This window comes from Oncorhynchus masou, chromosome 29 (genome assembly GCF_036934945.1).
Source record: "Oncorhynchus masou masou isolate Uvic2021 chromosome 29, UVic_Omas_1.1, whole genome shotgun sequence".
Lineage (NCBI taxonomy): Eukaryota > Metazoa > Chordata > Actinopteri > Salmoniformes > Salmonidae > Oncorhynchus > Oncorhynchus masou.
In genome coordinates, this window is record NC_088240.1 from 27,238,569 (window position 1) to 27,251,518 (window position 12,950).

Below are 12,950 nucleotides of genomic sequence, written 5' to 3' on the forward strand. Positions count from 1 at the left end.
AAGAAATATCAGAATGAGCAACATCAGAATCCAGAATATAAATATATACTGGAAATAATGGTGTGAAATAGACAGTATATGAATAGAAAAGGTTTGTACAGCAGTAGTTATATAGGCTCATATACAGTACATATGAAGTGTGTAAAATAGTGTATAAACATTTTCAAAGTGACCAGTGTTTAATGACTATGTACATTCTAGATGGTAGCGGAGTGAACTGACTGCACCACCCGCTGGAGGAGAGCCTTGCAGCTGCAGACAGTGTAATTGCCGTGCCAGGTGGTGATACACCCTTACAGGATGCGCTCAATGGTGCATCTGTAGAGGTTTGTCAGGGTCTTAGGATTCAAGACGAATTCCTTCAGCCTCCTGAGGTTCAAGAACTAGAGCGGTTTGCTGCTGAACAGGGGGCCAAATTGCCAGTGGAAAGGTGCAGCAAGATCATTGATTGCTACAAGAAGCATTTGTTGGCAGTTATCTTTGCCAAAGGCAGTGCATTGAAGTCCTAAGTTCTGAGGTGCCAATAATTTTGTCCATGCCATTTGTCTGTATTTTCTCAATTAAAATGGTAAACTTAAGTTTCCAAAAATAAAATTTGTTCTGCAATGATGAAAATCCAATAACACGATGTTGAGACCAATTAATTTTTTCAATTTCAAGAAATAGAGAATTAGTCAAGAAAAGTGGAAGGGTGGCAATTTACAACTGTACATGTGAACAGTTGTAATAGTGACCAGTAGCAGGATAAATAGATAAATACTAATGGTAATGGCAATCAATAATCAATGAACAGCAGCATAATGGTAGTAATACATCTAATCAATCATTATTTTAGCAGCAGCCTAGAAGTGAGGGTGTGTGTAAGTGTGTGGCGTAGGTAACAAATGTGAAAGTGAGGGTGAATGTAAGTGTGTGTATGCGAGTATGTGTGTGTGCATGTGAGTAAGAGCGACAGTGAAGGTATGTGTGTCTGAGTGGGTAGAGACCTCTGGATGGGCATAGAGTCAGTGTCGATAGTCTGTGGAAGAGGGACAGCAGCGTTTAACAGTGTTACGGCCAGGGGATAGAAGCTGTTCAGGAGTCTGTTGGTCTGAGCCTTGATGCACCGGTACCGCCTGCCAGACGGGAGTGTGGACAACAGTCCATGTCGCGAGTGTCTGGAGTCTCTGGCAATATTTCTCGCAAACCATTTCTGTATAGACCTCGCTTTAATGCACGAAGGCATTGTCATGCTGAAACCGGAAAGGGTCTTCCCCAAATTGTTGCCACAAAGTTATAAGCACAGAATCGTCTAGAATGCCATTGTATGCTGTAGCATTAAGATGTCCCTTCACTGGAAGTAAGGGGCCTAGCCCGGACCATGAAAAACAGCCCCAGACAAATAATCCTCTTCCACCAAACTTGACAGTTTTACAGGCACTATTCTTTGGGTTGTCCTGGCATCCACCAAACCCAGATTAGTCCGCCAGACTGTCAGATGGTGAAGCGTGATTCATCACTCCAGAGAACACGTTTCCACTGCTCCAGAGTTCAATGGCATCGAGCTTTACACTACTCCAGCTGACACATGGCATTGTGCATGGTGATCTCAGGCTTGTGAACGGCTCCCGAACAGTTCTTGTGCTTCCAGAGGCCGTTTGGAACTCGGTAGTGAGTGTTGCAACCGAGGACATACAATATTAATGAGCTACACGCTTCAGCATTAGCGGTCCCATTTTCTGAGCTTGTGTGGCTTACCACTTCGCGGCTTGGCCGTTATTGCTCCAAGACGTTTGCACTTCACAGTAACAGCACTTACAGTTGGCCGTGGCAACTCTAGCAGGGCAGAAATTTTACGAGCGATTGCATGAATGTGTGCTTGATTTTATACAGCAATGGGTGTGGCTGAAACAGCCAAATCCACTAATTTGTAGGGATGTCCACATACTTTTGTATATATTGTGTACGTCCTGGATGGCTGAGAGCTGCCACTAGTGATGCGCTGGGCCGGCCACACCATCCTCTGTATGGCCTTCCGGTAGCGGGCAGTGCAGTTGCCATACCAGATGGTGATACAACCAGTCAGGATGCTCTCGATGGTGCAGCTGTAAAAATTCCTGAGGATCTGAGGGGCCACGCCTAATTACTTCAGCCTCCTGAGGGAGAATAGGTTAGCTGTGACTTCCTGGGTCAACTCCTTGGTCTTGTTGATGTTGATGTTGATGGAGAGGTTGTTGTCCTGACACCACACTGCCAGGTCTCTGACTTCCTCATCGCTGTTGGTGATCAGGCCTACCACCTTGGTGTCGTCAGCAATCTTGATGATGGAGTTGGAGTCGTGCGTGGGCACACAGTGGTGGGTGAACAGGGAGTACAGAGGGGGGCTAAGCATACACCACTGGGGGGCCCCCGTGTTGAGGTGATCCTCATGTCGGAGGTCTCCGCGTCGGAGGTCTCTTTACATACTCTCACCACCTAGGGTTGGCCCGGCATGAAGTCCAGGATCCAGTTGCAGAAGGAAGTGTTCAGTCCCAGGGTCCCGACCTTGGTGATGAGAGGGAACTCATTCTCACATAGGTATGTCTCTTGTCCAGGTGAGAGAGGGCAGTGTGGAGTGCAATTGAGATTGCGTCATCTGTAGATATGTTGGGGCAGTATAGAAATTGGAGTGGATCCAGGGTGTCTGGGATGATGGAATTGATGTGATCCATGACCAGCCTTACAAAGCACTTCATGGTTACAGATCTGAGTGGTCCAGTGTCGGTAGTGCTGTAGTCATTATGGCAGGTAGCCTCAGAGTTCTTGGGAACAGGAATGATGCGGGTCAGCTTGAGACGTGAGGATTACAGACTGGTACAAGGAGAGGTTGAAAATGACAGTGAAGATGCCTGCCAGCTGGGCTGTGCATGCTCTGACCACGTACCCTGGAATACCGTCCTACCCGGGGCCTTGCGAGTCTTGACTAGATTAAAAGCCTTATTCACATCCGAACAGGATCACCTATTCCTCTGGGATGGCTGGGGCCCTCATGCACTTGTCGAAGTGTTGAGTTCGTCTAGTAGAGAATCGTCCTTTGTAATCCTTAATGGTCTGTAGCTCTTGCCACACGGGTCGAACATCGGAGCCGGTGTAATAGGGGTCCACCTTGTTCCTCTATTGTCCTTTTGCCTGTTTGATGGCTCTTCGGAGGTCATAGTGGGACTTCTTGTGCGCGTTTGTGTCCTCTGCCATAGCCTCAGGGTCTGCTGCGATAGTCCTGTTTGTGGTAGCTCTGTCCTTTAGTTTAGGGCATTCCTCAATGTTAATCCAGGGTTTTGATTGGGGAAGCAGCATACCTTCACAGTTGGATCAACGTCAACGATGCATTTTCTGATGAAGCCGGTGACGGAGGTGGTTAGTTCTTCGATGCTATTGGCAGAGTCCTGGAACATATTCCAGTCAGTGCTAGCAAAGCCGCCCTGCAGCATATCCTCTGCTTCGGTGCACCATTTCACTATGGAGCGCGTCACATGTACTTTCTGTTTGACCTTATGTTTGTAAACAGGAAGCAGGAGTATAGTAATGGTTATACAGTATAGGTAGTTGTGTTCACATTTATGGACTAGGTACAATACAGTGGAACACTGTCTATAGAAGTAGAGCAACAAGATGCTTGTTAATTTAACACGGTGTGATGTGGTATTGTATTTGTGTTGCTTTGAAGCCTTGTTCAGAGTGAGTTCCATGTGAGTGGGTCCAGGGTTGATGGTATTTCTGTGTAGAACACCGGTTTCAAAGAAGTTCTCATGTTCTATACCATAACAAAGGAAAGGAGAGGGAGAAGGGAGAGGAGGGAGAGAGGCCACAGAGGAGAGGAGAGGAGAGAAAGAAAGGGGGAGAGAGAGAGAGAGGGATAAATGAGATGAGAATGGACAGAGAGAGAAGGGAGAAAGAGATGGTATTTTTGTGTAGAACATCCGTTTCAAAGAAGTTCTTGTGTTCTATACCGTAACAAAGGAAAGGAGAGGGAGAATATGAGGAAGAGAGGAGGGAGAGAGGAAGGAAGAAGAGGAGGGAGAAAGGAGGGAGAAAGGAAGGAAGGAGAAAGGAAGGATGGAGAAAGGAGGGAGAAAGGCCTCAGAGGAGAAAGTGATTTGTTTGAGCTGGAGATGATGCTCTCTACCTCCTCTCCTCTCTGTCGGTCTATTCCCTAAGCTCTCTCTGTGTTCTCATAGCCCCGGGCCCCAGCCACCAGTGGCCCTACACACATCACAGAACACATCATAGACTACATCACATACCATTAAGCACAAGGCTGTTATTACAGCTCTTCATAGAGCAGTAAGTGACATCCTTTTCACTAAGGCAACTAGGATGTAGGATCCAATTCACACCTGTTTTCTTTAATTATTACTTCAATCAATCATTCAATATCTTTATTGTCCCAATTGGGAAATTTGTTCCGTAGTCGGAGTTCAACAATAAAAACAAAATTAAAAAGAGTGACAACCATACAACAGACATAAGATAAATAATGAGATCGGTAACATGAGATCCATTGTGGAAATGTTTGACCAATAATGAACTCTATAACTGAAACGTCAAACCAATCAGTCTGCGTCTTATTGAGAGTCTCTAAATTCGGTCTGTGTCTCAAGGCACCCTATTCCCTATATTTTGATGAGACCAATGGAAGCTTTTTCTATGAGCCACATCTCAGGAGGCCCTTACCCTTGTCCTGTGTGTGTGTGTGTGTGTGTTCACACGCCATACCTCTGTCTCGAGGAAGCGTCGCAGGGCTCTCTTCTTCTTGATGCTCTTCCTGCGGACAGACACGGCTACACTCAGAGCCACAATGACCACGACGAAGAGGCCCCCTATCACCCCGGCAGCAATCAAGGGAGTCCTGAGGGAGAAGAGGGAGAGAGATGTGAGATAGGGCCACAGTACTGGATACTAGTTACCAAACCTTCTTATTTGTTTTCTTTCTAATCATTTAGCTGCGCTTGATTGAGCTACTATTGTCTGGTAAAGTGGAACCGATAGAATAGTTTATCCATCTGGCAGTCCAAGCAGGCTTAATCAAATGCTCAAAACATTTGATAGAAAACAAATACTATTTAAACCCAGGTCTGATAAGCACTTACTCCAGAGGTCACAACAGACTTGGCTAACCAGAATTAGGACAATTCTTACTTAGCTTACAACCTTTGACAAAATACATGATCTAACATCTACAAGTGCCCTGTTACAAAATTAGGCAGTAAGTTCAAAGAAGAAGGGAAGGAAATGAAAGTCAGGAGAAGACAACATGTTCTGCTGCTTGTCAGCCTTGTCCATGATCTCTCTAACCCTCTACACCCCTGTCTGTCTTTCTGTCCATCTGCCTGCACTGGGAGCATTGAGTTTTGTCCCTGGCTGTGGTGCACTTAAAAGGGAAAAGGGTGGCATTTGGGACGTATCCACAGTATATTGTGGATGAGAAGTGAGATGAAATGGTGTATCTGAGTTAATGTGCCTATCCTCTATCTTAATAAAAGGGCTAATTTGGCTGCGAGCACACGGAAGAACAGAACAGTGCAAAACAGATGAAAGTGGCAGTGCTTCGGCACACTCCAGTCGTGTTTTAAATCAGCAGGAAAGCTATGAGCAGGTCTGGTAGATCACAGAGAAGAGTAGGTCCCATTAAACGTTATCACCCTCAGCTCACTTCATTTGGAATCGCATGAAACAACTCCCAATCTTTCACTCATCGGGTGCTTCCCAAATGGCCCCCTTTTCCCTATGTAGTGCACTACTTTTGACCTGAGCGCATAGAGAATAGGGTGTCATTTGGGACACAAACATCCTCATTCTCCCAGCTCTGCCTCTCTCCTACACAATATTACAGGGATGGATTTACTTTACTAAGGCACTGCATGGTGCTTTCGGCAGGAAGTGGCTTCAAGAGACATAGTTGTATGCAGGCCTAGGCATACTCCGAGTGAACATTTGTAGTGGTGCACCCAAATGGAGAGCGGAGAGTGGGGGAAAGTCAAAAGCGTGTTTGTTGAGCGGCATCCCTTTTCTCTTTTGTAATTTTGAGCCAACATGATAACCAGTGTGTATATACTGTATGTGTGTGTGGAGGGAAAGTTTGTGAGTGTGCCTGTGTGTGTGTGTGTGTGTGTGTGTGTGTGTGTGTGTGTGTGTGCGTGCGTGCGTGTGTGTGTTTGCGTGCGTAGTTTGTGCGTGCGTGTGTGTGCATGCGTGCGTGCGTGCGTGCGTGGACATGTTTAACTATTCTTGTGAGGACCAGAAGTCCCCACAAGAATAGTAAACAAACATAAATTTGACCAACTGGGGATGTTTTGTTAGTCCCCAGTTGGTTTAGGGTTAAGGTTAGAATTAGTGTTACGGTTAGAATTACATTAAGGATTAGTGTTAGGAGCTATGGTTAGTTTTAGGGTTAGGAGCTAGGTCTAGGTTTAGGATTAGGTTTAGGTTTAGGAGCTAGGGTTAGGTTTGGGGTTAGTTTTAGGGTTAGGAGCTAGGGTTAGGAGCAGGGTTAGGAGCTAGGGTTAGGAGCTAGGGTTAGGTTTAGGGTTAGGAGCTAGGGTTAGGAGCAGGGTTAGGAGCTAGGGTTAGGAGCTAGGGTTAGGTTTAGGGTTAGGAGCTAAGGTTAGTTTTAGGGTTAGGAGCTAGGGTTAGTTTTAGGGTTAGGAGCTAGGGTTAGTTTTAGGGTTAGGAGCTAGGGTTAGGTTTAGTGTTAGGAGCTAGGGTTAGTTTTAGGGTTAGGAGCTAGGGTTAGGTTTAGGGTTAGGAGCTAGGGTTAGGAGCTAGGGTTAGGAGCTAGGGTTAGGAGCTAGAGTTAGGTTTAGCGTTAGGAGCTAGGGTTAGTTTTAGGGTTAGGAGCTAGGGTTAGGTTTAGGAGCTAGGGTTAGGTTTAGGGTTAGGAGCTAGGGTTAGGTTTAGGGTTAGGTTTAGGGTTAGGAGCTAGGGTTAGGTTTAGGTTTAGGAGCTAGGGTTAGGAGCTAGGGTGAGGTTAAGGGTTAGGAGCTAGGGTTAGGTTTAGGGTTAGGTTTAGTGTTAGTGTTAGGAGCTAGGGTTAGTTTTAGGGTTAGGAGCTAGGGTTAGGTTTAGGGTTAGGAGCTAGGGTTAGGAGCTAGGGTTAGGTTTAGCGTTAGGAGCTAGGGTTAGTTTTAGGGTTAGGAGCTAGGGTTAGGTTTAGGAGCTAGGGTTAGGTTTAGGGTTAGGAGCTAGGGTTAGGTTTAGGGTTAGGTTTAGGGTTAGGAGCTAGGGTTAGGTTTAGGTTTAGGAGCTAGGGTTAGGAGCTAGGGTGAGGTTAAGGGTTAGGAGCTAGGGTTAGGTTTAGTGTTAGTGTTAGGAGCTAGGGTTAGTTTTAGGGTTAGGAGCTAGGGTTAGGTTTAGGGTTAGGAGCTAGGGTTAGGAGCTAGAGTTAGGTTTAGCGTTAGGAGCTAGGGTTAGTTTTAGGGTTAGGAGCTAGGGTTAGGTTTAGGAGCTAGGGTTAGGTTTAGGGTTAGGAGCTAGGGTTAGGTTTAGGGTTAGGTTTAGGGTTAGGAGCTAGGGTTAGGTTTAGGTTTAGGAGCTAGGGTTAGGAGCTAGGGTGAGGTTAAGGGTTAGGAGCTAGGGTTAGGTTTAGGGTTAGGTTTAGTGTTAGTGTTAGGAGCTAGGGTTAGTTTTAGGGTTAGGAGCTAGGGTTAGGTTTAGGGTTAGGAGCTAGGGTTAGGAGCTAGGGTTAGGTTTAGGGTTAGGAGCTAGAGTTAGGTTTAGTGTTAGGAGCTAGGGTTAGATTTAGGGTTAGGAGCTAGGGTTAGGTTTAGGGTTAGGAGCTAGGGTTAGGTTTAGGAGCTAGGGTTAGGTTTAGGGTTAGGAGCTAGGGTTAGGTTTAGGGTTAGGTTTAGGGTTAGGAGCTAGGGTTAGGTTTAGGTTTAGGTTTAGGAGCTAGGGTTAGGTTTAGGGTTAGGAGCTAGGGTGAGGTTTAGGGTTAGGAGCTAGGGTTAGGTTTAGGAGCTAGGGTTAGGTTTAGGGTTAGGAGCTTGGGATAGTTTTAGGGTTAGGTTTAGGGTTCAGGTTTTTAGGTTACGGTTAGGTTTAAGAGGGTTTCTGTTAATGCTGGTATCAAACATTGGGTTGCACGGGCCTATTGCAACTTTCTGCCCTGTTTCTGTATTATACATCTGACCGGTCTGGAGAGGGTGAGAGAACATGAAAACCCGAGAGCGCCGAGGGGTCACCAAAACAGTTCAACAACAGGAGGAAGACAATTACTGATAAAGTGCTGAGGATAAAAAACATTCAATACAAAAAAAATGTATATAATAAAATCATAATAAAACACTCAATTAAATAAATAAATAAATAAGTACATAATTGGAAATCCCCCCCAAAGGATGAAGGGATTAAGTGCTATGTTAAAGTGCTTGATATTATACAATTAAATATCAAATATAAAAAAGACAAAACCAGATTGAGTAAATAAATACATCATTTTTCATTGAACTGGCCTCTCCGGCTCTCTTAAATAGGCCCTCACTAACTCCCACTGTCAATGCTTTATCCTACTCTCCATTCATACCAAGTGGAGCCACGGTCGGTTTCTCTATCCACCTGGATTCAGCTGCTCTTCTCTGGCCTGTGGTCAAGGAGGCTTTCATCTCCAGACCGGTGATACAGAGGGAGGTTGTAGGCTGGTTTTGAAAGTGTTTTACCAGGTGTGTTTGTAATATGTTTTTTTCATTGTGTAGAGGTGCTGTTTGAGGTGTGTCAAGAATGTGTGACTGGTTTCTCCTATAGAAATGTTGCGGCATAATGTGCATGTTATGGCATAGATCATGTTGGTGCTCTGATTGGTCATGAGTTGTGGGACAGGACTGGAGCTTTGTGCATGTGGATTGTGAATGGGTGGAAGTTGTCGATAGTACTGTTGTTCAGTAGGTGGTTTAGGTGTGGGTTTATTGGAAAATGTTGCATAGACTAAAATATCCCTTAGGTTGGGGTTTCTGCAGAATGCTGATATAGGTTGGAATCCCTGGAGTGGGGGGGAATGTACATTGTGTTTGGGTGAATGCGGCTTTGAGTCTGGAATGAAGGAGTCTGCTTATGTCTGAGAAGGTGCTGATGGGGGGTATAATCTGTGGTTCTGTATCTGTTGGGGGGATAGGAACCCGGGGCCTGGGAAAGGTCTGGGGGTGGAGGACAGGGATAGGATGGTGGGGATAGAGATACGGACCCAGAATCAGGAAAGGGTTAAGGGTTAGGTGTGGGCTGTTTGTCCAGGTCAGGAGTCAGTGCCTGGTCCAGAGTTCTGCAGGGTTAAGGTTATGGTTGGGGTTAAGGTTAGGATTGGGGTTTGGTTTGGGATTAGGGTTGGGGTTGGGGTTAGGGTTGGGGTTAAGGTTAGGGTCAGGGTTGGGGTTAGGTTTGGGGTTAAGGTTGGGGTTAAAGTTAGGGGGATCAAGTATTCTGTTCTGGGTGAAGCCTGCCAATGTGTTAGGGTTGGGGGGGGGGTTAAACATTCTGTTCTGGGTGAGGACTGCCAGTGTGTTAGGGTTGGGGGGATCAAGCATTCTGTTCTGGGTGAGGACTGCAAATGTGTTATTGTTGTGGGATCAAACATTCTGTTCTGGGTGAGGACTGCCAGTGTGTTAAGGTTGGGGGATCAAACATTCTGTTCTGGATGAGGCCTGCCAGTGTGTTAGGGTTGGGGGATCAAACATTATGTTCTGGATGAGGCCTGCCAGTGTGTTAGGGTTGGGGGATCAAACATTCTGTTCTGGATGAGGCCTGCCAGTGTGTTAGGGTTGGGGGGGATCAAACATTCTGTTCTGGGTGAGGCCTGCCAATGTGGGTTGGGGGGATCAAACATTCTGTTCTGGATGAGGCCTGCCAGTGTGTTAGGGTTGGGGGGATCAAACATTCTGTCCTGGATGAGGCGTGCCAATGTGTTAGGGTTGGGGGATCAAACATTATGTTCTGGGTGAGGCCTGCCAGTGTGTTAGGGTTGGGGGGATCAAACATTCTGTTCTGGATGAGGCCTGCCAGTGTGTTAAGGTTGGGAGGATCAAACATTCTGTTCTGGATGAGGCCTGCCAGTGTGTTAGGGTTGGGAGGATCAAACATTCTGTTCTGGATGAGGCCTGCCAATGTGTTAGGGTTGGGGGATCAAACATTCTGTTCTGGATGAGGCCTGCCAGTGTGTAAGGGTTGGGGGAGATCAAACATTCTGTTCTGGATGAGGCCTGCTAGTGTGTTAGGGTTGGGGGATCAAACATTCTGTTCTGGATTAGGCCTGCCAGTGTGTTAGGGTTGGGGGAGATCAAACATTCTGTTCTTGATGAGGCCTGCTAGTGTGTTAGGGTTGGGGGATCAAACATTCTGTTCTGGATGATGCCTGCCAGTGTGTTAGGGTTGGTGGGAGGATCAAACATTCTGTTCTGGATGAGGCCTGCCAATGTGTTAGGGTTGGGTGGGATCAAACATTCTGTTCTGGGTGAGGCCTGCCAGTGTGTTAGGGTTGGGGGGATCAAACATTCTGTCCTGGATGAGGCATGCCAATGTGTTAGGGTTGGGGGGATCAAACATTATGTTCTGGGTGAGGCCTGCCAGTGTGTTAGGGTTGGGGGGATCAAGCATTCTGTTCTGGATGAGGCCTGCCAGTGTGTTAGGGTTGGGAGGATCAAACATTATGTTCTGGGTGAGGCCTGCCGGTGTGTTAGGGTTGGGGGATCAAACATTCTGTCCTGGGTGAGGCCTGCCAGTGTGTTAGGGTTGGGGGGGATCAAACATTCTGTTCTGGATGAGGCCTGCCAATGTGTTAGGGTTGGGAGGATCAAACATTCTGTTCTAGATGAGGCCTGCCAATGTGTTAGGGTTGGGGGATCAAACATTCTGTTCTGGATGAGGCCTGCCAGTGTGTTAGGGTTGGGGGAGATCAAACATTCTGTTCTGGATGAGGCCTGCTAGTGTGTTAGGGTTGGGGGATCAAACATTCTGTCCTGGGTGAGGCCTGCCAGTGTGTTAGGGTTGGGGGATCAAACATTCTGTTCTGGATGAGGCCTGCCAGTGTGTTAGGGTTGGGGGATCAAACATTCTGTTCTGGATGAGGCCTGCCAGTGTGTTAGGGTTGGGGGATCAAACATTATGTTCTGGATGAGGCCTGCCAGTGTGTTAGGGTTGGGGGATCAAACATTCTGTTCTGGATGAGGCCTGCCAGTGTGTTAGGGTTGGGGGAGATCAAACATTCTGTTTTGGATGAGGCCTTCTAGTGTGCTAGGGTTGGGGGATCAAACATTCTGTTCTGGATAAGGCCTGCCAGTGTGTTAGGGTTGGGTGGGGGGTTAACATTCTGTTCTGGATGAGGCCTGCCAGTGTGTTAGGGTTGGGGGGATCAAACATTCTGTTCTGGATGAGGCCTGCCAATGTGTTAGGGTTGGGGGATCAAACATTCTGTTCTGGGTGAGGCCTGCCAGTGTGTTAGGGTTGGGGGGATCAAACATTCTGTCCTGGATGAGGCCTGCCAATGTGTTAGGGTTGGGGGGATCAAACATTATGTTCTGGGTGAGGCCTGCCAGTGTGTTAGGGTTGGGGGGATCAAACATTCTGTTCTGGATGAGGCCTGCCAATGTGTTAGGGTTGGGGGGATCAAACATTCTGTTCTGGGTGAGGCCTGCCAGTGTGTTAGGGTTGGGGGGATCAAACATTCTGTTCTGGATGAGGAGGCCTGCCAATGTGTTAGGGTTGGGGGGATCAAACATTCTGTTCTGGATGAGGCCTGTCAGTGTGTTAGGGTTGGGGGGAAATCAAACATTCTGTTCTGGATGAGGCCTGCCAATGTGTTAGGGTTGGGGGATCAAACATTCTGTTCTGGATGAGGCCTGCCAGTGTGTTAGGGTTGGGGGGATCAAACATTCTGTTCTGGATGAGGCCTGCCAATGTGTTAGGGTTGGGAGGATCAAACATTCTGTTCTGGATGAGGCCTGCCAGTGTGTTTTCCTTTATGCACCTCAGTGACCGCTCTGAGTATCCCCTCTTCCCCAGTGCACTAAATAGGGTCTGTGTGGGTGAATGAAAGTCTTTCTGTTGTGTACATAGTCTATGGAATCTAATGAGTTGTGATTTGACAATGCCCGTGAATGGATGTTTTGGGTGATAAAAGGAATTGTGGAGTAGGGCATGTGTGTCTGTGTCCTTGAAATATACTTTGTTTGTAAAGAGACTATGTGCGTGTCAGTATCTGGAATAAAAAATTGATTGTATGTGGGTGGATGACACATTTAACTGATATGGTAGGATGATGGTTATTGAGTATTTCAATGAATGTTGTGAAATGTACCAGATCATGTTCCCACACACACATATCATCCAGGTATCGTCTATAAAACATGGGACGCAATGGGCCTTTGGCCAGGACTCTCTAGGTCCTTTGGCCAGGACTCTCTAGGTCCTTTGGCCAGGACTCTCTAGGTCCTTTGGCCAGGACTCTCTAGGTCCTTTGGCCAGGACTCTCTAGGTCCTTTGGCCAGGACTCTCTAGGGCCTTTGGCCAGGACTCTCTAGGGCCTTTGGCCAGGACTCTCTAGGGCACATATGTCAGAGTCAAGGCCCGCGGGCCACATCCGGCCCGCGAGAAGGTTTTTTACGGCCCCTGGGATGATCTTGATTTATTATTAGAACCGGCCCGCAGACCGCAGCAAGCCGGCAGCCCGCAGATCTTTTACACGCACCAATACTACATTTCCCACAATGCAACGGTGACGCACCTAGCAGTAGGCTGCTTCATTTCAATATTTATTGGCACAGCAGTCGTCAGCATCACAGTAAAATTAACTTTCAGATACCCATCAAAAATGGCAAAACGGAAGGTGGACACTGAGAACCGGGGTTTCAAACAAGGTGGGAGTCGGAGTATATGTTCACGGAGGTAGCTGGAAAACCTGTGTGTCTTCTGTGTGGAGAAAGTGTGGCGGTACTGAAAGAGTATAATCTGAGACG

At 47.0% G+C, this 12,950-nt stretch overlaps 1 protein-coding gene across 2 annotated transcripts in view; it reads right to left on the bottom strand.

Annotated features, from left to right (window-relative positions):
• Positions 1 to 12,950, bottom strand: part of LOC135519282 (receptor tyrosine-protein kinase erbB-4-like) — a 540,414-nt gene that overhangs the window by 70,265 nt on the left and 457,199 nt on the right. For both annotated transcript variants that reach the window (XM_064944424.1, XM_064944423.1), the window contains exon 17: positions 4,732 to 4,864. In XM_064944424.1, the coding sequence (XP_064800496.1) occupies positions 4,732 to 4,864 (133 nt within the window). The remainder of the gene's footprint in view (positions 1 to 4,731; positions 4,865 to 12,950) is intronic.